This window comes from Neovison vison, chromosome 1 (assembly GCF_020171115.1).
Source record: "Neovison vison isolate M4711 chromosome 1, ASM_NN_V1, whole genome shotgun sequence".
In the NCBI taxonomy this organism is placed as follows: Eukaryota; Metazoa; Chordata; class Mammalia; order Carnivora; family Mustelidae; genus Neogale; species Neogale vison.
The window spans coordinates 264,771,248-264,795,113 of record NC_058091.1 but is presented as its reverse complement, the minus strand read 5'-3'; the positions used below and the strand labels follow the sequence as shown (position 1 = coordinate 264,795,113).

At 34.9% G+C, this 23,866-nt stretch overlaps 1 protein-coding gene across 2 annotated transcripts in view; it reads left to right on the top strand.

Moving 5' to 3' along the window:
* Positions 1 to 23,866, top strand: part of GABRG2 (gamma-aminobutyric acid type A receptor subunit gamma2) — a 107,239-nt gene that overhangs the window by 22,177 nt on the left and 61,196 nt on the right. For both annotated transcript variants that reach the window (XM_044230090.1, XM_044230100.1), the window contains exons 2-6: positions 7,773 to 7,924; positions 9,433 to 9,500; positions 11,647 to 11,867; positions 14,933 to 15,015; positions 17,744 to 17,881. In XM_044230090.1, coding sequence (XP_044086025.1) covers positions 7,773 to 7,924; positions 9,433 to 9,500; positions 11,647 to 11,867; positions 14,933 to 15,015; positions 17,744 to 17,881 — 662 coding nt within the window. The remainder of the gene's footprint in view (positions 1 to 7,772; positions 7,925 to 9,432; positions 9,501 to 11,646; positions 11,868 to 14,932; positions 15,016 to 17,743; positions 17,882 to 23,866) is intronic.

Here is a 23,866-nt window from a genome sequence, read left to right as displayed (position 1 = left end):
GTATTTCAGAAAGTATTCACTGTGTGTCTTGGTATGTGACAGACACTTGGCAAATTTTCAGAAAATGATACTGTTGGAGATAGAAATATTTCTTGTTCTTAGGAACCTAATGTTCTACTGGTAACACTCACACCTAAACTTAATTTTTTATAGTGCTGTGTTGTTGTTGTTGTTGTTGTGAAGTAAAACATAGAAAAGTACAAAAGACCTAAATATGGCTGAATGATTCATCACAAAATCCATACAACCTCAAACCACAACTGCAAATAAAACATGGCTAGCACACTAGTAAACCTCCTCCCTTCCTTCCTCATTTTCTTTTTTCTCTTCCCCCAAAGAAACCATTGTCCTGACTTTCAGCTCTATAGTTTAATTTTGCCGTTTATTAAATTTTATATAAGCAGAAACATAGCATGTATGTGTGTGTGTGGGTGTATGTGTAGCATCTTTTGCTCAATTTTTTTTTTCAGATTCATGTTGCTGAATTTAGCAGTAGCTCACCAGTTTGTATTCTGTGATATTTAAATTTGTGAATATACCATCTTTTATTAGTCTATTGTACTGGGTTATGTTCACATCTGTTTGGGTTATGTTTTGTTTTATGTTCACATCTATTACTAATAATACTAATAAAGCAACTAAACATTCTTATACATGTGTTAGAGTAGAAATGCACATGTGTTTCTTTTTGAAATCTAAAGATGGACTTTTTGGGATATGAAATAGAAGGTGATGATCATTACCAGATAATACCAAAATGTTTTCCTTCCAGCAGTGAATGAGTCCTAGATGCTCCTCATTCTCCCACTTTTGTTTAAGAAAGATTAAAACAGGTGGATAATCCAAGGAAAATGGACTTCAGGGATAATCCTAGACCTCACACGGATGGATTTTTTCTGTGTAAACCGCTTGACCCCAGTGAATATTGTAATTGCCTTTTCCACATCTCCCCTCCTTGCTTTATTAATTATCCCAGTTTTCACTGAGTATCTGTGAAGTCCAGATGCTATTGGTGAAGCTGTTCCATCTTGGATACTGATGGTAGGATAGATATTCAGATGAAAATAGTTAACATAATCTCATTCTCTAGCCATAGATTTCAGTTTCATTTGTATAAATTTGTATCTATTGGCTAGTGATGAACAAAATTAGACTCTCTGAGGACTTTTCTTTATGAGGAAACTTCTGGAAGAGTTTATCATAGATGTAAATAAGGAGGCATAGAGGTGTAAGGAGTTGTTAGCATCTCTTGACTGCATAGTCAAGCCATGTTTGGGTTGAAGTTGACAATGTGAAGGATAGAAAGGTGAGCTGGAAAGAACCTGAGTTTTCACATACATAGTTGTGAAGCCATCTAGAGCACTGTGAAGCTGATCCTACATTAAGCTTTGTGATTATATATGTCAGTGCCTCCCAATTTGGTTTGAATGTTCTGATACTTGCAATGAAACTTAGGTAATAAAACCACACAGACAGTTATTTGATATGGGTCATTGGTGGATGCTAATAAAATAAATAGTTTGCATTTACACATTGGATATATGTGTCTCATAACTAACTTGGTCAAATAAACATATTTACCAATAACCGTGAACCTAATATTAAAAAATTGACCTGGTAAAAGCTCAGGAAGTCATTATAAGTAGGACAATTCATAATCAGAATTGATTCTTGGGGATTTATTTCCTTGCTGTATCTCTCCTCTTTTTGAATATTCATACTCATGTGTACATACACAAGCAGAGAGCACCTTTCCCAACAGGTTCTGCATTGGTTACTTACATGTCCTTACTGGGAGGTAGAGAATCTCAGAGGCCACTAAAGACCCTGTGTGAAAGAGTAATTGCTGCTCCAGTGTTTTTGTTCACAGAATACCACAGTATCCTTCAAGAGCTCCCAGTCCTGGGTGATACAGAGTGGCATCCCCTCCTCCTATGGTCGGATTATGAGTTCCCTGTATCTTTGGAGACATATACTCACTTTTCAAACCTGTTTTGACACTTTCTACCAAATCTGCTTTTTGCAGTGGCTAGAGGACATCCTTTAAAATGAACTGGTTGATATGTATGCCTTGCCCCTGCAGTGTACATTGCTCTCCAAGGTGAGAAAGACTATGAGACAGTTTATCACATGCGTGAAGTTAAACTGTGAGCTCTGCTTTTATTCCTCAGTATGGGGAGATCAAATTACTGGTATCTGTAACAGAAAGCTTACGATATTTGAATGTTACTAACTTTGTGCTGAAGGTGCCATACTTTTATTGAGCTCGGACATAAACTAATTTATTGCCCCAAGGGAAAATGAGCTTGAGCAATATTTATTTTGGATGATATTATTTTTTGATGAATGTACAGTAGCAGATTCTTTGGACCCAATTTCTTTTTCTTTTTTTTTTTTAAGATTTTATTTATTTATTTGACAGAGAGAGATCACAAGTAGGCAGAGAGGCAGGCAGAGAGAGAGAGGAGGAAGCAGGCTCCCTGCTGAGCAGAGAGCCCGATGCAGGACTCGATCCCAGGACCCTGAGATCATGACCTGAGCCGAAGGCAGCGGCTTAACCCACTGAGCCACCCAGGCGCCCCCCAATTTCTTTTTCAAAACCTTGCAGCATGATGGTTAAACATTTTGGTTTTGGCCAACTGAAGTGACTGCTGGTTAGTATCATTGTTTTTCTCCACTGGCAAAATGCAGATAATTATAGGAATATCAGTGTTTTAAGGATTGAGTGGGAGAATGTATGTGAAGTCCTTAAAGCTATTCCTAGGACATAGTGAATATTGAAAAGTAGCTATCATTGGTATTATTATTTACCTTAGGAAAACTGGTTAGCAAGAACAGTTATTCTTTCCACATCTTGGTTAAGCATGCACTGGTGGAATTTATAGTCTAGGAATGGAGACATATGATAAACAAATCAATACATGGACATGGTAACAAATGCTATGAAGCAATCAAAGGACTGGCTAGAGCCAATATGAAAGGTGAGGTGGGTGACAAAGTTAGATAAAACAGTAAGGGGTGACCTCTATGTGAAGGTGATATTTGTGTTCAAACGTAAGAAGGAATAAGACATGCCAAAAATTGGTGTGGAAGGTGAAGAGAAGAAAAGATTGTAGTCAGGAAGGACAAGCCATGCAATTAGACTGGAGTTTGGCCAAGTTTCTGGAACTTAGCAAACTTAGGTAACATGAGCACATAAGGGACAACACATTCTTCTCTTACTGATGCTTTTGAAGTGTGAGGATTCTCACTGGAATCTATGGTCTGATGAAAATGTGGGGTAGAAGGGTAGCTCTGTGAAAGTAGTAAAAGGAAGGAATAGAGATTTAGGTCATATAAGCAGTGGAGATTCAAAGTAGAGGTAATACTAACAAAGAAGAAAATCTAATGCATAGGAATTTTTAATAGAAAAGGTCCAAAAGGTTTCATTTTACTGACCTTGATGTATTTTGACATATACAATGCCCTGCATTTAACTCATTGCTCTTATAAAATAAAAGTAAAACTTGTACCAACAAAATATTACTAAAACTATGAAAGAATGAAACACTAATTATTTAAAAACAGTTTAAAGATGAATAATTTTTTCTTTTTTTAATTCTACTTACCTATGTCAGAGAAAGAAAAAATATATATTCTGTCTTTATGATGCCAAGTACTAATGGATTTTAAAATACCAGAACGAAAAGACAAATGTTTTTATATCTCACCCAAATGTTTGCTGTTAAACTATTCTGAGATGGTAAGGTGGCTAGCTTTCCCCCCCAACAAAACTTTAATCTTTATCAAATTTGTGGGAATCTGAGATATATGGAATAAAACTTAAAATTCTATTAACTGCATGATTAGCCTTTAGTGTCAAACATACAAAATATGTACCGAAATTCAAATATTTAGACTCTTTTATGTAATTGAGAACAACATCTCCCTGAGCAACTATCAAATTTTTTTTTGTTTTTCTGAGCCATTTTTTTCTAAATAAAATCAGCTTTTGTTTCTGATTTTGAACATGAGCTTATTACATGTTGTAATCATGCATAAATTCAAATCATGCTTGCAAGTGGAAATATGAAAATAAAAATCTAATTTACAACGTGGAAAAATCTTATTTACAGCATGGAGACACAGGATTTAAAGCGGGAACCTGGGGATATGTATTTTCAAAAACCTACTCCTTCCTCCCCACTCCCGCACTCACCTCCACCTGCTCTGCCACATACACACAGACAACACTGGTTTAAACATTTTGTGACTGAGATTCTCAAAAGTTAATATGCATATGAATCACTTGAAGATTTGTTAAAGATTTTGATTCAGATGTCTCAGGGGGCCCAAAGTTCTGCATTTCTAGCAATATCCTAGCATTGCTCATGCTGCAGGTCCAAGGATCCCAGACAGATGTCTTTCTAGCATTTCTAAAAAAGCTTTCAAAGATGAAAACTTTACAACCTTTTCTGGTACTGTCTTTGACAAATTTTCTCTCAGACTATGAAAACATGTTTTTCATTATGGTAAGGTATTTTAAGACCAATTTCAGTTTTAGTTCTCTTTTTATAAGATTACTTTGTTAAACGAAAGGGCACAAGAAATAACTTCTTGTAAAGGCTGTTAAATTCAGATAGGTGGCTATAGCTAGAAATTCAACTTTATGTTTGCATTTGGTGCACTCAACTGTCCGTTTTCTTGCATCATTCTTAATCTGTTTCTGCCCAGGCCTTCTTGTGGGGTTGACAATGCCACAGAATGCTTTGTCTAATGACCAGACTTCATTATTCCTAAACAGTTTACCTACAAATGAGGAGGTCTTGACTCTAAGGAATTCTAGAGAAAACAGCCAACGTTAAATGAGAGAGGCTTTTTTTTTTTTCTTTTTAAGACAAATTTGGAAACAATCCCAGATTATGCATCAGCCCCATTAATTTAGAACTCAGCTGGGAAAACTCCGGAGAATAAAAACTTCATTTATTTATAATGTAGGGGTTCATTATTTTTCTTTCTGGAAAACATCTGTTTTTAGTTTTTCTCAGCACGTATTAGATAAAAGCCTGAAAGCAGAATCTGTAGATTCAGGTTTTGGTTGCATGGTTGGAGCTGTTATAAATCTAGCAGTGGTCACTTTATAACAATAATTATAAAGGACCTATTTTCAGGGCGATGTGTCAGGCATTGTGTGAAGCACTTAGTAACCATTATCTTAACCATACACAAAAGTAAGATTAAAAAAAGTAACCATACACACACACAAAAATATAACCACACACAAAAATTAAAAAAAAAAAAAACAAAACTAGCATTAACTCTATTTTAAAGATGAAAACTTTGTGAAGTTTGGCAAGGCTAAATAACTTGCCCCAGGTCATAAAATAGTAAATGATAGAGGTAAGACCTGATGAATCCAGAAAGCAAACCTAGTATTTTTTAACTCCAAAGTATATACTCTTAATTTCTCAACTTTTTTTTTTTTTTTTTTTAATCTCTCTCAGGCTAAGTAGGCAACCCCAATTATGACAAAATCTACCATGGATACTTTTATATGAAATAATCCATTTGTTTATTGTTTTGGCCTCTAATAGATGCTGATTCTTAAAGATTTATTGATGCAGTTCTGGAAAGTAGTATTACTTCTATGCAAGTATCTCTTCTATTTTCACTTAATGTATTTTTCCTTTTACTCTGCCAGATGATGGCTACAACAGTAAAACGGAACCATCATGCTGGGATGATTTACTTGGTAGTATGAGGAGTTGCTATAAGTGTGAACCAAATGATTTAATATCTATTCCCTTCCCTTGAAGAAACTTAATAGGGTGCATTTATCTGAGGGAGAGAGAGAAAGACAGATACAGAAAGGGACACAGAGGAGGGGAGGGAAAGGAAGAGGGAAAGATTTTTTTTAAGACACTTTTTATGAACAAATTAAATGGTGGTAAAATTCTGTAATGATGGTATCCAGTGGGCCGCCACGTTCTTTTCTCAGTTACTGAAGGGATTTGAAAATCTCTTGGTCAGAGAGCTTTTTTTTTTCCCCCCATTCTTAAACTAGTGAGATTTAGGTCGTAGAATGAAAATTCTATTAGGCAGTCAGTGTTCAGCAACGCTCTAGAGAAACGATGAATTGAGGCCCAAGAAGGATTTTCCTAGAACTGGCCTCTGCCAATACCAGCGCCTTTTTCTTGGAGAGCTTCTTGAAGTTTTGTCCGGCCCATCATACCCTGTATGGGTGGTTTATGAAATTTAAATGCTGCTTAAAGTCATTCTGCTAACTGAAGTGCCAGACTTAGACTGGCTCTGTGAGGTTTGATGCAGATGTGTGGCTCAGTTTTGATAATGGTTCTTCTGTATAAAGCTTTAAAGGAATAAAAGAGGAGATTACTTGCTTACTAAATTGATCCATGCCAGTGATTACTCTTAAAACTTCAGCTCCTGTGCTCATTCTCAAGCCAGATTAACCACACAATCGGCCTTCTTCCACCATATGGAGTCATCTACTTATCTATATATGCACATATATTTGTACATATACTTCATATATATAAACTGAATGAGTGTGATTGAAGAAAGAAATATGGTTTGTGCGCGCGCGTGTGTGTGTAGGTATTTAGGGTAATATGGCAGTGGTTTGATTTCTGATAAGATCCATTCTGTAGCATGTATTTATGTAAATAAACTGAAATGGGGATGGGAAACTTCGTATTTTAAGTTTTTTTTTTTTTTAAATTTTACCATAAGCCACAGAAGTAACCAATATTCACTGAATGCTGATAAAAATGGCAGCTGTTGCAAGGTTTGTATTGCCCCTAGATCTGGAAAATATAATCCTATAATTCTCTTGAGTGGGGGTGGGGTGGGAAGAGGGGAGTTGGAATTTGGAGCAAGGGGGAGAGGCAAGATACAGGAATTTCAGTATCTTTCCAAAGTCAGCCTTAACTTCTGGCCATAATTGTGGGAGTTTTCAGACAGGTTTGGGCATGGAAAACTGAGTCACAGGATATTATGCAGTTTCTCAATCACTCAAAGTAGGCAATTTCAATTACACAATGATAGTGTATTAAATATTAGCATGAGTTTCTGGGTTAGGAACTTTTGCTATAATAAAGAGTGGTTTAGAATCTACAACTACATTTTTCTTCATAGTACCAGGTTCTTAACAATCAGAGATAAATGAACCGCCCTTGCTTTCAGTGCAAGTGAGGGGAAAAAAATACACATACACACACCCTGGGGGAAGAAAAAGCAGCAAGACTAAGTTCTCCTTAGTAGTTCAATTGAGAGGGGAAAGGCTTGTCTGGCGGTTTGTGGGAGTGAATCTAATTATCAGTCTCTTGCTTTCATTAATAGGTTGAAGCAAGTTAAGTTCTTAAGGGAGGAAGAAGTAGACATTATGTCTGAATTCTGAGACTACATTATGATCATTTAAACATCACTTTCACAAACTTGTTTTTTTCTTAATAAGTCCTTCATGAGATTGGCTAGGTGGACAGGAAGAACATCAACAATGGAAAAGGCAAAAATCACTTGTAAAACATAGTATACTGACAGATGGGAAGACAGAGCATTCTGGAAAACTGTAGAGTACATTTTAATAAATTTAAATCTGCATCTGTGCGGTGTAATTAGCTAGATGGAGCCTCAGTGAAAAATTTCACTATCATCCATTGTAATACATTCCTGTAATCCTATTTCATTTCTCCTTTCTCCCCCGTGGTCTGTGAGTAAAAAATCCTTTTGGATGTAGTCTCTTTGCTTCCTGACCAACATTTTTGTTTTCTTAGCCTCACTAGCCAAAAATCTGATGACGACTATGAAGATTATGCTTCTAACAAAACATGGGTCTTGACTCCAAAAGTTCCTGAAGGTGATGTCACTGTCATTTTAAATAATCTCCTGGAAGGATATGACAATAAACTTCGGCCTGATATAGGAGGTATGTTCAAGTAATTTGTGATATGGTAGAGATAGAAACAAACATGCCTGCCACACTAGAAGAAAACATTAGTATGTTTTCAATAACCAGAAATACTTAAAATGATTGTTATATGCTGTAAAAATAAAGAATGTGTAAATAGCATTCAGGCGTGGGGGTGGGAGGGGCCTTGATAAATGCAAAATGAGGAAAGAGGATCCATAATCAAGTGAGGTGTGAGAGCTGGAAATTCAAATTCTCCTGGATATCTGAGACAAAGGCTGTGGAAGGAATGTAACAACTTCTTTATGAAGTAACATCAAAAACAAACAAGTAAATAATGGTAAAGAAAGGATATATTAGTTACCTACTCGGTGTCACAAAACATCACAAATCTCAGTGGCATATAATAATATGCATTTATTTAACACTTGCCAGGAGCAGTTCATTTAAATTAAGCCAGGTTTGGGCTGCTCATTTAAGAAACCTGTATCTTCATTCTACTCCTGGGACCAGGAGACTAGCTAGGAGTATCCTTCTCATGAAAATAACAAAGAGCAAGAAAGAAAGTGGAGGCTCGTACATAAGAGTTAATGCTTAGGATTAGAACTACCATACTCACTTGTGCATGTTAGCCAACACAAGTTAGATGGTCCAGCCTGAAGTTCAGAGGCAGTGAAGCAGCCTCACTGGGGTGAAGGCAGAGGTATAGATGCCCGGACTAGTGAAGAATTCAATCCAACACAGAAAATTACGGCATGGCACTTTAAGGGAGAGTGAATAAAGACGAGAAAAACATACTTGTTGAATTGAAGCACAGAATGGTGACAGGAATTCTTGTTCATTAAATCTTAAATGAAAATGGAGAACGTCCATTTGGTCATGGACGGCATACTACATGATTTTTAATATCAGTCCTCTTTGACAAATAGGTGTGTATTGGGTTTCCATATGGTTTCCTCATATAATTTGATGGGTCACACAATTGAATAAGTCATTGAAGAAGACTGATTTTGTGTGGGCTGAGGTGTATGCAGATAAAGTGGTCATGGCAGGAATCAACAGAGGGCAATGTTTCAAAAACAATTCATAATATTTGTTGCTCTTCATGTTTGTAATGAATATTTTTTCTGGATCACTAAATAGTTTTTTTTTTTTTTCTATATGGGTCAATTCAGGTTACCATGCCCAAATAGATTCTAGGGCTTAAAGATCTATCTGAGATATCTGAGAGAAGGTGGAAGAAAATCTGAGCAGTGTTTTCTTATTTGTTCATTTTAGTGCAGTTGTAAAGAATAATCCGTTTCAAACCCTAATATGCTTAGTTACTGCATTTATGTGCTTAAAAGGAGATTTTTTGGGAAAAACAAATCGTTATTTATAGGTAGTGAATTAGTTACTGACACCAAATTAGTTGTGAGTAAATCACTTCTAATGTAGCAAAATAAATTTATTTCTTGAGTAACACAGACTAAAACATTAAGATGTTGTGCTTCTCCATATGCACATATCTGTCATTCTCTTTACAGTGAAACCAACATTAATTCATACAGACATGTACGTGAATAGCATCGGTCCAGTGAATGCTATCAATATGGTAAGTTTCTAATAGTCTGTCTATTTTATTAACATATTAGAAGATGTGGCATCATAAAAATAACAAAGAATATGTCAATAAGAAAATTCATAAGGGAGAAATAATCTTTCAGTTTCTTTTTTCTCTATTGTAATACGAAGATAATTATTTTTTATAATTTGTTATGAGAATTAAATGTGATCATATGTATACTACTTTTTGAAAAATGCTATACTTTTAAAATTCAACAATCATTGCTTACTTGGTCAGTATAGCTTATTAGAAAATAAAATACAATACTCCACTAATTTTTAGATTTGATTCGAGGGCATAGTTTGCTTCAAACTGGAATTATTTATCAGGGGAATTGTGGATTAGACATAATTAATGTAGCTTTGTTCTTGTATGGCTCTTTCTATCTCAATCTGAAATAAGAAACTAGATTGGAGTCTAGAATAGAGTAGAACATACTATAACATAGCCACATTAACAAACATAACATAGTCATAGTATAATTTTGAAATAGGGTTTACGAAGCTAGCAGTAAGACACTCTGTTGAGTCTGGGAGATGAGAAACTTTTTCTTCTTGCGCAATGTAGATCAGAATCAGAAGTTACTTAGTAACTTTATCAACTGGCACATCACTAACTGATTGACAAAGAATTTTATAAAATAGCTTCCCTTCTTACTGTTTGTAGACTATAAATATGGAACTAAGTGGTGAACAAAGTGATAAGTCTTGCCCTAGTGAAAATGTAGTTAGTTATAATAAGATAATACAGCAGGAGGTATCAAGAAATAACACAAAACAATGTAAATGAGGAAGAGGAAGAAGATTCAGGTCTGATCCTGTGATAGGCTGTGTATTCTGGATGTGTAATATGTGTAATATGGATGAATTCCCATTGCCCAGATCTCATATTCTAAGTACACGGAGTTTATTCTTTAATTTTCTCATTTATAGACATCATTAAAATCAAGTTACAAAACAATGTTAAATAATACCTAAATATAACAAATCAGAACTTGGCTATTCTGACTCTATATCTAATGGTCTGAATCACATCACCCTTACTTCTCTTTAATTAAAGTCAGTCACTCGCCATTGTAGTGATATATATTTGAGGGTTATCATTACAAAGTCATTTCTCATCACAGCACTTTGTGAATGTGCTTTGTGATGCAGTTAGTACAGTATTAAAGATTATTTTTTAATGGGTTCATTTCTTCTTATTTGGAGAAAAGGAAAACTATAATAGTAACAAATTTTGAAAAGTTACCTTACAGTTGGTGTTTGCTATCTGCCAGACACAGCACACACTATTTGATGTGCATTCTCCTTCTTATCCATCTTCATACTACCTAACAGGACAGGTCCTTTTTTAAAATTTTTTTAAAAATTCTATTGTTAGAGAGAGAAAAAACTCAAGCAGGGGGAACAGCAGGCAGAGGGAGAAGCAGGCTTCCTGCTGAGCAAGGAGTCCGATGAGGGGCTTGATCGCAGGGCCCTGGGATCATGACCTGAGCCAAAGACAGACCCTTAACTTACTGAGCCATCCAGGCATCCCAACAAGACAGGTTCTTCAAGATCCCAATTTTATTATGACACAACTGAGCCTCCAGAGCTCCAGTTCAGGACTTTGTTCACATTTTCGCAGTGAATTCTGAACCTGGGTGATTGTTTCCCTAGAGATATGTGTGGCAATGCCTTGAGACATATTTAGCTGTCACAATGTGCCGGGGCTTGGGGCTGGTGGTGGTGGTGTTAGTGCTACTGGCATCTAGTGGGTAGAAGCTAAGAATGCTACTAAGCATTCTAAAGTACACAACACAGCCCCCACAACAGAGAATGAGCTGGCCCAAAGTAAACAGGAGAAACTGCTCTAGAGACACTGAATGCAAATGGTGTTATCACAGCTATGGCCTTTTGCTAGAATCATCTAAACGGGTCTATTTTTTCTTAAAAAATATCAATTTGTGTAGAAAAGGTGGGTGTGTCTCCTTAGCAAAGTTTTTGCTTTCTTTTGGATTGTTCAAAACTAAAGTAGCTTTGCTTTGTGTTGGCAGTGAGAATACAAATGATAAATAGAAACAAATGCTCTGTAATACAATAATACAATTGTGTTAAAAATGTTCTATTTCCCCCCTTTTTAAAAATAAAAACAGGAATACACAATTGACATATTTTTTGCTCAAACATGGTATGACAGACGTCTGAAATTTAACAGCACCATTAAAGTCCTCAGATTGAATAGCAACATGGTAGGGAAAATCTGGATTCCAGACACTTTCTTCAGAAACTCCAAAAAGGCTGATGCACACTGGATAACCACCCCTAATAGGATGCTGAGAATTTGGAATGATGGTCGAGTGCTCTACACCTTAAGGTATGCTTTTGAAAAAGGCAAGTTTTGTTCTCTGGGAATAAACCAAAGATCAACTACATGCCCTTAAAACAAGAGTAATGAAAGCAATTTCAAACCTACATCAGGGTGGGCATGTGTGATCAAAATAGTATGTGATCGTACAAAATTAATTTTTCTTTCTCTTAACAATGAGCTTTTTCAAAGCCATAGGTAGAACTTTATTTTCTGTGACTGATGTGAGAACTCTGTTTTCTCACAGGGACATGAAATTTCACTTGCTTTTATAAGGTTACCTGATTTTTGCACCAGCCTTGGTTTTTGCATGTGTCTCCTGCTACTTTAAAATAAGGAAGTGAAAACACAGTCAGTTATCCTTGGGACCACTGGTTGTTAAGCTTGGAAATGTCTCTGTTTCCAAGGAAACCATTGCTAAAGGAGAAATTTCAGTGTGGAGGTCTCCTGTACCTCCTTTTCTTTTAGCTGCACAATAGCAAGTACAATGATTTCTATCTCCCAGCACCCATTCTGCACTACATTGATAGGCCATTTGACTTAATTTACTGGCTATTTTGGCAATAGACATTTTTAGGGATAATTTGAAGGAAGTTATCTTTTATTTTATGGGCTTAAATGATTGGTAACAGTTGGGAGATTTTCTACTTACTGTATGCCATTATCTTAGCACTTAATAATACTTACATGCATTTAAAATATTTTGATGTTGAGGTTTTTCATGGGTGAGAGTATATTATTAAACAACATAGTAGATAAGTACAAAGTCTTAAGAACCAGACAAATCTGGCTTTGGTTCTTAGACCTGTATCTTACTATCTACATGAATAAGGGCAACTTTCAAGAATTTGTATGTAGAGGACTTAGGGGCAGCTATCTGGTTGCAGGGATCTTGGTGCTAAATGTATCTCAGAGTTTTATTAGTAAGTTTGATGTTTTTACTCGGTTACATCTTTATTTAAAGAAATTAGGTAGGCATTGATGGAGATTATTAGAAAGAAGGCACCCACCAACCCCATGGTTCATGCCCCCACCCAAGAGAGTCTGAGCAAACTCTTTTCATTTCTTTAATATCTATAAAAAATAAAATCAAATAGAGATAGTGATTCTTACAGTATTATTATAAGGACCAAATGGGCCGGTATATAAAGTACTTTACATGCAGCCTGATATATAGTACACGCAACAGATATTAAAATTATTTATATATATTTTCAGTAAAAATTATGGATAATATGATTCTTCTAGATCTTAGTATCCTGGAACTTATAGCTTCAAAATGATTTCTTTTAAAAACTCTTGTGGTATATACTTTATTCCTTATATAACATTTGGCATGCAAAATAAAATACTTTAAAATGACTCCAAAACCTTTATCAGAGTTATGCCAGTAACTAGAAAAATGGCCATAATTACAAAAGAAATTCATGGCCTATAGTTTGTATTCATCATGGGTTTCATTAACTGTGAGAGATAAGGTAATGAGTGAAATTAGAATCTAGTGGAAATCAAAGTTTGATAAATCAGAGCCAGTCTTGCTTTTGAAATATTAAGTCACTCACACGATCCCAAGTTCCTTGATTGTTCTCATAACTACACTCATGTTTTCATTTCATTTTCATATTATGTAGAATCTCTACATAATATTTAATTAGAGAAACCACCTCAAAAATGCCACTCATGAGACTTAAAGTTTAAATGAGTTGCAAACCTATACAGAGTGAAGATTTTATTCTTCTTGCTAATCTATATTAAGTTATGAATAGTTGTGTGTACAGAGATAATATCTGTGTATCTGTCTTTGTATCTGCAATCTCTTTAAGTTACTTTCAATTTAATAGTTCCAGTTTAATTTGAAAAAATAAAATATTTAATTATAATTTCACTTATGAATAGAACTAACCTTTTCTTTGGAAGAGCGCATATTATTGAGTGACACTGATTAAAACCTTTGGCTTTGGAGACAAATAATCTTGGGTTCAAACTCAACTGTGCTGTTAGCTTTGTGACTTTGGATAAGTTCAAGTACAATAAAGTCATAATAACACTTGATTAAATTAGATAACAATTTACCATGACGTACCACATAGATGATTAAAGACTCAATATTATCACTTTTATTTAAGATCAGTGATTGTCTTATTATACCATAGGAAAATGACATCTCTCCCATTAAAAATTATGCTGAATTGTAAAATCTTCTAAAATAAATGTTTATAAGATAGTTTTTCAATCTCAAGATTAATACCTATAAGGTATATAGCTAGCAAATAAGAAATCTTAAAAATCATTGGCCCATCACCATTATAATTTTAGAATATATTTATACTTCTCCAAAGATGGTCAAAACATCTGGAACTCCATTACATTTCTCCCTCCTAGAGTCCCAACCAATACTGAGATCTAGAAAATCTGTATCTTTAATAAGCACCCAGATGCAAACTAATTGAGATTCACTGGCAAACATTTTTCTAATATGCCTGTGTACTTAACATTTCTTCTTTGCCATTAAATATTATTTTACTCCATAACATCCTATTTATGGCTTCATAGTGTTCCATTATAAGAATGCATAATACTCTATTGTCCAAATATAAGTATTTTAAGTCACATATAGTAATTTAAATCTAACAGCTAACAAATACTTACAAACAGAAGGTTCTGCTTTAATTAGCAGATAAAGTCTGAGTATTTATCAGCATTCATTTACATGCAAACAGTAGATGAACTTAAGTTCTTAAAACTGTTCTATTAAGTTAAATATACTCACCAAATGATCTCATGTGTGCAATTAATTTGCCAAAAAATTACATGATCATAAATTTTGAAAAAAATGCAATTGCCATCCATGAGATCCTATTGCTTGGTCTGTGAAAATGGTCTACATTAAGCCTTAAGTAATTTTCTTCTGGACTTTGTGTGTTTCTTCAGAGAGAATCATCTTGTGTTATCAGTAAGAATATGAGATGTTTTCTCCAGGAACAAAAATGAATAGTCATTAAAATTTTACTAATGTATATTCTTAAAACTATGTTTAAAGGATTTCTATTTTGGTTTCTTATCTTTCTATTTAGGTTGACAATTGATGCAGAGTGCCAACTGCAGTTACACAATTTTCCGATGGATGAACATTCCTGCCCCTTGGAGTTCTCCAGCTGTAAGTAATCTCATTCTGTATTCTGTATCCTCTCTCACCAACAGTTTTCTAATTGCAGTGCCAACTAATTGGGAGAATCAGAGAATGCAGAATCAAGCAACTTTGTTGACTTTGAAGATTTTGACAGTTACTTTCATCATAATACCAGTTTATCTGTATTAGAGTGATTCCTGCAAAAAGGATCTATTTTATCAGAAATTACAAGTAGGTTTTTCTAGTGCATAAATGTTTAAAAAATTCACAGTGGCTGCCTGAAGACATTTTTCAAGAAGGGTTGTATAACCAGACCTGGCCACAATGGAAAGGTATAAAGTGGATTTTACATCCTTATTCCCTGCCCCTATTCACCTCCCCCCACCGCACAGTACCCCCAAAATGTTTGCTACTTATTTTCTCCTTTACACATCAGGAGGTACATAGAATCACCAGTGTCATTTGCTTATTTCAATTTCGGTATACCTGTTAAAGATAGCAAAATTGAAACTTACCTTCCCCATCTGAAGTTCAAGCAATATCCAGAACAAATTATTTACCAGTGAGTAAAAGACCAATTTTTGGTGTCTTATTTGTCTAGTTCAAATCCCCACTCAATTGCTGTGGACTTGATCAAATTACTAAATCTTGCAGTGAGTCCACATTCTCAGATAGAGATGACAAGACTTGGCTCACCATAATATTGCTTTGTTGATGTAATATATGTAAAATGCTTGGTGTGCTACCTTACACACAATAAGATTTAGTAAAAAGCTCTATTATTTTTATTAATTATTATTATTACCAGATAATAGACTATATACCACGATGATCCATGATGATTTTGAAGCAAATTAAGCTTTAGTAACTTTTGTAGATATTTCCTTCCTGAACCAAAGCCAAGCTTTAGTTTCTCCCAGGTGTGTGCCTCACTGTTTGTTCAGCACTCATGTTAGGTTGCTCACCTCTTCCTTATTTTTGATCGGCCAACCCTGCATACTAGGCAGAATGAAAAACTGATTATGAGTTTTAAGTTTATATTTCTATAAATAGAATTTCTCAAGCAGGGCATGACAGAGACTCTTAAGAGCCAAGTAAGTCATAATAACTATACTTAAAAAAACAATGATGAGAGAAACAATCATCTGTTCATCATTACATCAATTCCAGAATGAACTAGAGGAAAAATACCAATGTATATCATTTCTGTTTACAAAAGTTCCCATTATAAATCTTATTTCATATGTTTTACTTTATCCAAGAATAGAATATTTTTAAGTAAAATCTTTCCTAAGCTTTCTTTTAATTTCCAGCTGGGACTACTCCATTTCTGAGTCTGCTAGAATTTAAGAACTGGTGATTTCTGTGTTGTTAGGTCACTGATGGACAAACACCTTCTGAAACCAAACACAACTTAGTGTTACTTTTTGCTCTCAAAAAAGTTAAATCACCAAACATGTTCTCCATAGGCAGTTCCCTAGCATCATCATTCTTTTTCTCAGTTTTCAGCACATTCTGCCCCCCTACTCCTGCTCCATGCCAATTTGGAGATTATGATTTATTTTCTTCTTTCACCTTTGTTAACAAACATGTAACACAGCTACTTGGACCAAAAGAAAAGAAAAGGAAGACACATAGGGATTTTATTCCAAGTAGTCAATCAGCCTCCATGATTAAGACTTAGGTTTATATAGCATTATTAGTAGATACATAGTTGAGGTGGTGTTTAGTTTTGTCTGTCTGTCTATCTATCATCGAACTATTTTTACTTGAGCTTATTTTTTTTTAAGATTTTATTTTTAAACAATCTCTACCCACAATGTGGGGCTTGAATTTATAATCCCAAGATCAAGAGTCACATGCTCTGCTGACTGAGCCAGGTTTGTACCCATATTTGAGTTTATTCTACAATTAACTTAATAATATTTATTCACAAATATACATTGACCATCAGTTCATGAAATAAGTACTACCATGATACTCATAAGGAAACAAATAATTTAGGGGGGAAAATGAAGACATTTTTTAGAGTATTATAGCCAGCAAATGGTACTGATAATCACTACATTGTCAGTATATTACCTCTTTCATGAAGGCTTTCTGTTCTCTTGGCTGAACATGATTGACTTCTTCAGACTCTACATAGTGCTCATGGGTATCTTCCTCTGGGCATTTCTACTTACTATACTAGTCTTAATTGTAGTAAGTTAAATTTCTGCATATATTTAAATGAAGTCCTAACAAATTGAGAAAGGGAGAATAACATAAGTAGTTGAGGTGATTTTTCCCAGGCACCTTCCACTACAAGTGCATGCCTTGGAGAGGCATTTGAGTCTGCTTCTCTCTAATTATTTTCTATTTCTGCATGACTCTCAATACCTTGCCCTGTTAACTCCCCTTCATCATGAAATAATATCTTGCATATATACTATTGCTTTTAGACTGGCTACTTTTTATGTCTTACCCTAGACAATGTAGAGTATGCATTTAGCATACATAAAACCATGTCTAGTATAACTTCTATGCAAATTAAGTGACTTTCAAGGGTAATTTTGACCTCATTGTTTTTAAACTTCTGTTGGGAGAAGATGTCATTGTATTTATTTCTTCTGTTGTGATGCTCTTTAGTTCAAGATCTTCTTCTAATAAGTCAGTCTCTGTCATACCTACTTCAGTCTCTTGTTCATGGAACGTGGTTGCTGCATATGTTCATTTATAAATAATTTTAAATGTGTGCTTTCCCATCTCATGGCAGATGGCTATCCACGTGAAGAAATTGTCTACCAATGGAAGCGTAGTTCTGTTGAAGTGGGTGACACAAGATCTTGGAGGCTTTATCAATTTTCATTTGTTGGACTGAGAAATACCACTGAAGTAGTGAAGACAACTTCTGGTAAGATGTGCTTGAATTTTAAGTGACCCCTTCCAGAGTTAAAATTCTGGGATATATATAATTCAGAAGGCTTTTGAATACCTATCTACAAATGATATGCAGAAAATTAAATGAAGTGTTTTAATTTACCAGAGAAAATTATAATTGGTATTTTAGCATAATAGATAAATATAAATGGATTCTACCAATCTGAAGCAAAATGGATTAAAATTGGATTAGGACATTATTTGTGTAATTTCCTTAAGCAAAAATGAGTGGCAATTATTTTAAAAACAGAAAATATTTATGAGATGTAGGTGTAATGTTTCTTTTAGGAAATAGGTTTCATGGTATATTGAAATAGCAGCATTTAAAGTAATCACACAGGGAAAATTAGCTTTCTACAAATACAGAAATGTGATCATAATGGATATGGACTGATTCACCATTCAGTAATTTAATATTTTGAATTGCCTACATCATGGATATGGTACAGGCCTTGTTTCAAATACCAATTCTATCAGTTACCACCTATACATATTGAGAAAATTACTGTATTTCTCAGGGATCAACACTCCCAGATAACTAATGTGGACAAAAAGACCTGTATCACAGGCATACTATGTGTATGAAGAAGAAAAAAAAAAAAGAAAAAGAAAATGCTTAGAATGATACCTGGCACTTCGTGAGCATTCAATAAATAGTAACATTTATTAGTATTAATTATAATTCTTAGATGCATGGGACCTAATGTGGTAAGGACTTCAGATTTCTTAAAAGAAGCTAAAAAAAATTTTTTTTTGAGTTTTTATTTATTGGGGGAAAGGGTCAGAGAGAGAAGCAGACCTCCTGCTGAGCAGGGAGCCTGACATGGTACTCCATCCTAGAACTCTAGGATGATGACCTAAGCTGAAGGCAGTGGCCTAACCAACTGAGCCACCCAGGCACCCAAGAAGCTAAAAATCTTTATTTTTATATCAAATATCATGATTCTTAATAGTATTAATTGAATTGATTAAAAAAACAACAACCCCATGTGGTCTTATTTAAACATATTTCCAAACCTGATCTGTGTCATGGGTGGCCAGTATAAACCCTCTGCAAAACCCTCCATACAGATTATTCCAGCTACCGCTTTTAAAATTACGTGAATCTAATTATGTCCCTGTTTCAAACATAAACATTACTATCAAGACATGTGTTTTGATGATGTATTTCTGTGAGTTGAGCTGTTTTCTGTTGACTTATTTGCACATAGCTGATTTTTTCCCCTGAAATTCATAGGACGTATTTTTATATTGACCGATTTAGAATAAGGCCTTGGTCTACTGTACATAGAGAAGCAAATTAAGGATCTACACAAAAATAGAAATTTAAGATTATCTTTTCATAGCCATCATCCTTCAAATCAGACCTATCTGATCCTAACACTGAGGGTTTCTCAGCTATCTTAATTTGCAAAAAGAATGTAAAAGAAGGTCAAAGAAATGCTTGAGTATATTTTTGAAAAGTGGCCTTCTGTTCCCTTATTCACTGCAAATCCTGAACATCAAGTACTAGAACAGTCTTTTATTTGGTCCCCAAAAAAGATGCAGGATTGCCTTAGAACTGGTTTTCCATCTGTGAAAGGAAGAACATGTGTAAAAATAATCTCTAAGTCTGTATGCTTCCAGAAAGAGAAATTGGGCATTAAATTGTGTGGTATATTCATATTTTTGTAATTATTCCAGCACCCTAAAACAGAACCCCAAAATTGATGACTAGCTGGTCTTTTTAGTCATTTGAGCCCTGAGGGGCAAAAAAATCAAATGGCAGTGAGGGATGGGTTGACTTTATATTACAGGACTTAAAGTCGTTCCCTCCCCAATAACTCATACTGAGAATGATCTAGAATATTTACTGTCTATTAAGCGATATTTCCAGAAGAAAATGATTTACTTACTTAAAGCATGGCAAGAAAAATTGCCAAGGTGTCGTGACGCTATTACTCTTCCGAGGAAATCAAAGCAAAACTTCACTGATGTCAGATTTGATATTGAGTAGCATCTTTTAATTGATTGCATCAATTCTTTGTGAATTTTAATATGGTGGTTAGCCTCTCTGTTCGTCTTCTTGGGCACTCCCTGCTCTTGCTGGTTTTTTTTTGTTTGTTTGTTTGTTTGTTTAAATTTTTGTGTGTGTGCAGTACCATTTTAATTGTATCTGTGAAAAGAAAGGACTGAATGGAAACTTAACACCAATGCTAAGTAAGAGGCAGCCTGATTCTTGGGATAGTTGGTTTTGTAATAACTGGGAGGAGTTTCTCCATGACCTTTTGTTTAATTTCTGATGGCATTCTTACCTTCAAAGCAGAGCTCCATAACTAGTTATTACCTACTAGGAAGTTACTAAAACAGCTTTCTTGGGAAATTATCAGAAGATCAAATTTATACTCCTTTTAAATCTTAGCCTTATTACAATGGGATTTTTCTGCTAGACTTACAGTAAATGTGTAACCTTTTAAAAAGCCTTGGTCAAAACTGAGTGAGACTATTGCCTAAAATCTGACCTGGATTACTGCAGGGATTTCTAACTTTCATTCATTTAAGCCTACCTCTTAGGACTTTTGTTATATCCAAGTGGTGACTCTACTGCTACTTCCTTATCTTAGGACCATAATTAGAAAAGCAGAAGCATCTGACACAGTAGAAGTTGATACAAAAATATAATGAAAAGCAAACAAATGTTCTTAAATTTTAAATGCATATATTTGTGCTCTGCAGATGGAATACATTGAAAAAGAGCAAAAGAAAGGTATTAAGAGAAATGGGACAGTGCAGCTGCCACCAAAGCAAAAACCGCTCACTAATGTAAACAGAAGAGTAGAATGGTAATTTCACAGGGAAGAATCTTCTCACCATGTAAATCAGTGCTGTTTGACAATCTTTGCATCCAACCCCTGAGCCACCTTGTTTACCACTAGTCATATCTGTATCATATTTGAGAAAAATATTGCCTTGAGGGTACGTTGATAAGACTTGAAGAATACCTTTAGTTCATAGTCAATATCCAAACAAATTCTGGATCCATGATTTCTCCTCCAAACCATCGTGTCTTTATAATTGGTCAGTATCTGGGAATAGCACCCTCATTGTCCCTGTGGGCCAGGCATGAACACTCAGAGTCATGTCTCTACCTCCCACCTCTAATGAATCACAAAGGCGCTCATGCCTCTGAAGCATCTTGCGTAACTGTCCTCTTTTCACTTGCTGTCGCCTCTGTCCTAGTTGAGGATTTTGTCTGTTCTCATCCGGACTGTGCTGGTAGCCTATTAAGGTTATATACCTGCTGTCAGTCTCTCTCTTCCACAGTCTGATTTTACACATTAATCATAAAGGCTAGTGCTTACTGACCACTACCTATACACACTGTAGCAAACCTTTTATCTAAACAACTGACTTGAATTCTCGTAGCCCTGGTCCTGTTTACTACACATCAATATCCAATGTGTCATTGTGGATGAAGAAACAGACTTCTGGAGGCTCATTTACTGCAGGGATCAGTTACCAAAGCTGGGCTGTAGGTTCACATGCCTTGTTCCTAGACTTGTGCTTTTAATTATTACACTATTTTGTTCCCACTGTGGCCCAGTGGGTCTTCTGAACACACAGGTTTCACCATGTTTCAAGAATTTATTAGGTCAGTTACCACATTGTTCCTAAAATGCAAGCACCTGGCCTTAGGAACTTTCCAGCTTTGTTTTCTATAATTTCCCACCTAGTGACAGAACTACTCCACCTATGTTTTCCTGAATGTAACAAGCCAATCCCAGTCTTTCTCTTTTGAATGGCTTCTCAACTCATCCCTACCTTCTTTATGATTTTAAGGCTCAAAAGCCTTAAAAAGTAAAAGGTCATTACTTACCTTACCACTGAAATAATTTGGAGCAATTTTTCAATTATGTGTACTCTTGGAGTCAGGCTGCTCAAATTTGAATTTTGGCTTGTATTTATTTGATATATCTAAGTTCAATATCACCAGTATTGCAGGGTTGCTCTGAGGACTAAGTAAAATACTCCATTAAAAATACTTAAGATTTTACCTATCACATAGAAAGGACTCTGTAATTAGAAAGCATTATTATTAATAATAATAATTATCATCATCACTATTTTATTAATTCTCCCTGAGAGCATTTTCACCTACCTTATAAAAACATAATTTCTGCCTTGTGTTGCTTAGGCATTTTTTTTTTAATTTCTGCCCCCTCATTACAATAAATCACAAATTTCATAACAGAAGCCTTGTTTTAATCATATTTGTATCCATGACATTAGAATGGTGGCTTGCTTGAAGTTGTTGATTAATAGCAATTATAGAATTGATTGCTTGTGATAATTATATTGCTAGAACTGTAAAATTTCTCTCAATTTAATAAGCAATGCAGAATTCTATTACATATATTCCCATTACTCATAGTTTACCCTCAAGTAGAAGATTGTTCTTTCTGATCATGTTGCCATTGCCAGTTCACCAAATTATCTACATGATTTTTAGTACAGGAACTTTGTTGCTTCATGTTCTCATCCTGAAATATGGGCTAGAAAAGTGGCAAGTAAATTTTGTAGGGGGGGGCCTATGATCCAATGCCATCATCCTGCATTGAAAAGAATAGATCACATTCTTCTTTTGTCAGGATACTTGTAAGCTTCCATATTTTCTTTTGGAGTGTAAATATCAGTGTTTCATTAAATATCCCCATAAGTTTTTGGTAAACCCGTGAACATTAAAAATTATTTACTTTTTTTGTTTTTAACTTATCTTTTAAGCTAGGATTCCATATGCTAGTTATATTTTTCTGATTTTTATTATAAGAAATACACAAATGTTAAAATAAAAAGTCCACATGCCACTGAATTTGCCTTAATTTCCAATAGTACTGGGCAGACTGCTGTTTTAGAAATACTAGGTCTGTGGGATCAAGTCCATGCTCATTGCTTCATTTCTAAAGTATCTGTAATCTACCTTGTATCTTTAAACCTTGTCTATGGTTCTCTCACTGTACTCCTTACCCCCTTGAGGTTTTCTGGGTACATTGTACCAATTCATGGTTTTGTATCCTATATTCCTTATTTGATACCAAGCTCAACTCCAACTTTCTCTATGTATATCTGTGTATAGGTACTGGTCAAATAACTCTCCAAATAGAAAAAAAATAGCTCCCACCTTCTAGGCTGTGTTTTAATTTAGATGTCTTTGGCAAACCAGGGAGACACTTTAAAACCTTCCTCATCATGGAGGTGAACTCTTTTAAGGGCAAGAAAAAAGAAAACAATAATTTTTTAAAAAGATACAAGCTAACAATAATTTTTTTTTTTTTCACGGAAGAGGGTGAAACAAAAAATACTAAGGAAACTAGGTGTGAGGAGAGAACTAAGCAACTGGGCCCTCATCCCACAGTCTCCTGTGACTTTGGAGTCACAGTAAGTAAGTAAGTTGTGAGCTCATTTTCATCAATACATTTCCAAACTACTTAAAGCAATGCAGTGTCTTTAAATAAATCAGTGGATGACTTTACAGTAATTGATTTTTATTTTATTTTTAAAATTCAATTCAGAAAAAAAAAAATTAAGTTTGGTTTCAAGAGAAGAAAATGTAGGAATAACCGAAGAGTGCCTGGCCAGGAGCAGTCCTGCGGAAGTCATTTGCCTTCTCTGGAATGAAAGTTCCTTGTTTATAAAATGAGCGCACTTGAGTAGATGCTTCTTTGAAGTCCTTGTTCTTAGACCTGTCCAGAACCTCTGATGTAACCACAGTTACACTACGGATGCCCTAATAGAGCAGTGGCATTCTTGGTAATGCTTTCCTTCATCAGGTTTTCAGTATGTTTCCAAAGCAAGTCAAATGCAAAAACAAACTCCTTTAGATTTTTAATTTTAAGGGGAATGATAGTCCCACCCATATATTTGTTTTTAGTGATACATGATGTTATATGTAATGTTAACCCAAGAGTTTATGTGTCATTTT